This window comes from Emiliania huxleyi (genome assembly GCF_000372725.1).
Source record: "Emiliania huxleyi CCMP1516 unplaced genomic scaffold EMIHUscaffold_4112, whole genome shotgun sequence".
In the NCBI taxonomy this organism is placed as follows: domain Eukaryota; phylum Haptophyta; order Isochrysidales; family Noelaerhabdaceae; genus Emiliania; species Emiliania huxleyi.
Window position 1 is genome coordinate 1 of NW_005198892.1, and position 739 is coordinate 739.

The following is a 739-nucleotide window of genomic DNA, read 5'->3' on the forward strand; positions in this document are numbered from 1 at the left end:
ACGCCGCACGGAGCAGCGGTTGCAGCTCGTCCTGCGAAGCCAGCGTGCACTCTTGCAGGTACAGGAAGTCCAGCGCTCGCTCGAAGATCGAGGAGGAGATCTCCTGAAGCTCAATGCGCGGCATCCCGGCCTCGGCGAAGCCGCCGCACACCAGCGCGGCGAGGCACGGCGACTCGGCCGCAAGGACGACGCGGTGGGCGCTGAAGCTCCTGCCCTCCACCACGAGCTCCACGTCGCAGCAGGTGCCCGCGCGCCACAGCTTGGCCAGGCCCGCGCGCAGGCTGCCCTCAGAGGGCTCGGCCCGCACGACCAGCGCCGTGGACGGAGCACGGGCGCGCTTGCGCGATGGCATCGAGTAGGACCTATGTCCCCTGTCGTGTCAATCGGAGCGCAGCAGATCGCAGCAGGGACCGCTGTCTGGCACGACAAGGCCACCTGCACTAACTGTGTTTTTTGGTGATTCATAAGAAGGCACGCAAATTCTTTTTCTCGATGCACGCCTTCATTGCCGATCCCATGACTCCCGGATACCCCAACCTGGCGCGCACCTGCACTCAGCCACTCACCACCGGTCCCATGTTGGCCGGTCGATCCACCTTAATCGGGTGGACACGAAAAATCATCGTCACACTTGCCGTGACGCACGCGTACGGCTTACCGGCGGCAGCTCTGCCACAGGTGCCCCAACCCATGGAAGTCGGCCAAACGGGCTTGTCCGGCCTCTCCCTCTCCTCCACGC

The 739-nt window shown here is 65.0% G+C and overlaps 1 protein-coding gene across 1 annotated transcript; it reads right to left on the reverse strand.

The window, feature by feature from the left end:
- Nucleotides 1–9: 9 nt before the first annotated feature.
- EMIHUDRAFT_255940 (hypothetical protein) lies at nucleotides 10–352 on the reverse strand (the record flags this gene model as incomplete). The annotated part of the gene is made up of 1 exon (XM_005769662.1): nucleotides 10–352. A coding segment is annotated over one exon (343 nt), but the record flags the coding sequence as incomplete, so codon positions are not given.
- Nucleotides 353–739: the final 387 nt, after the last annotated feature.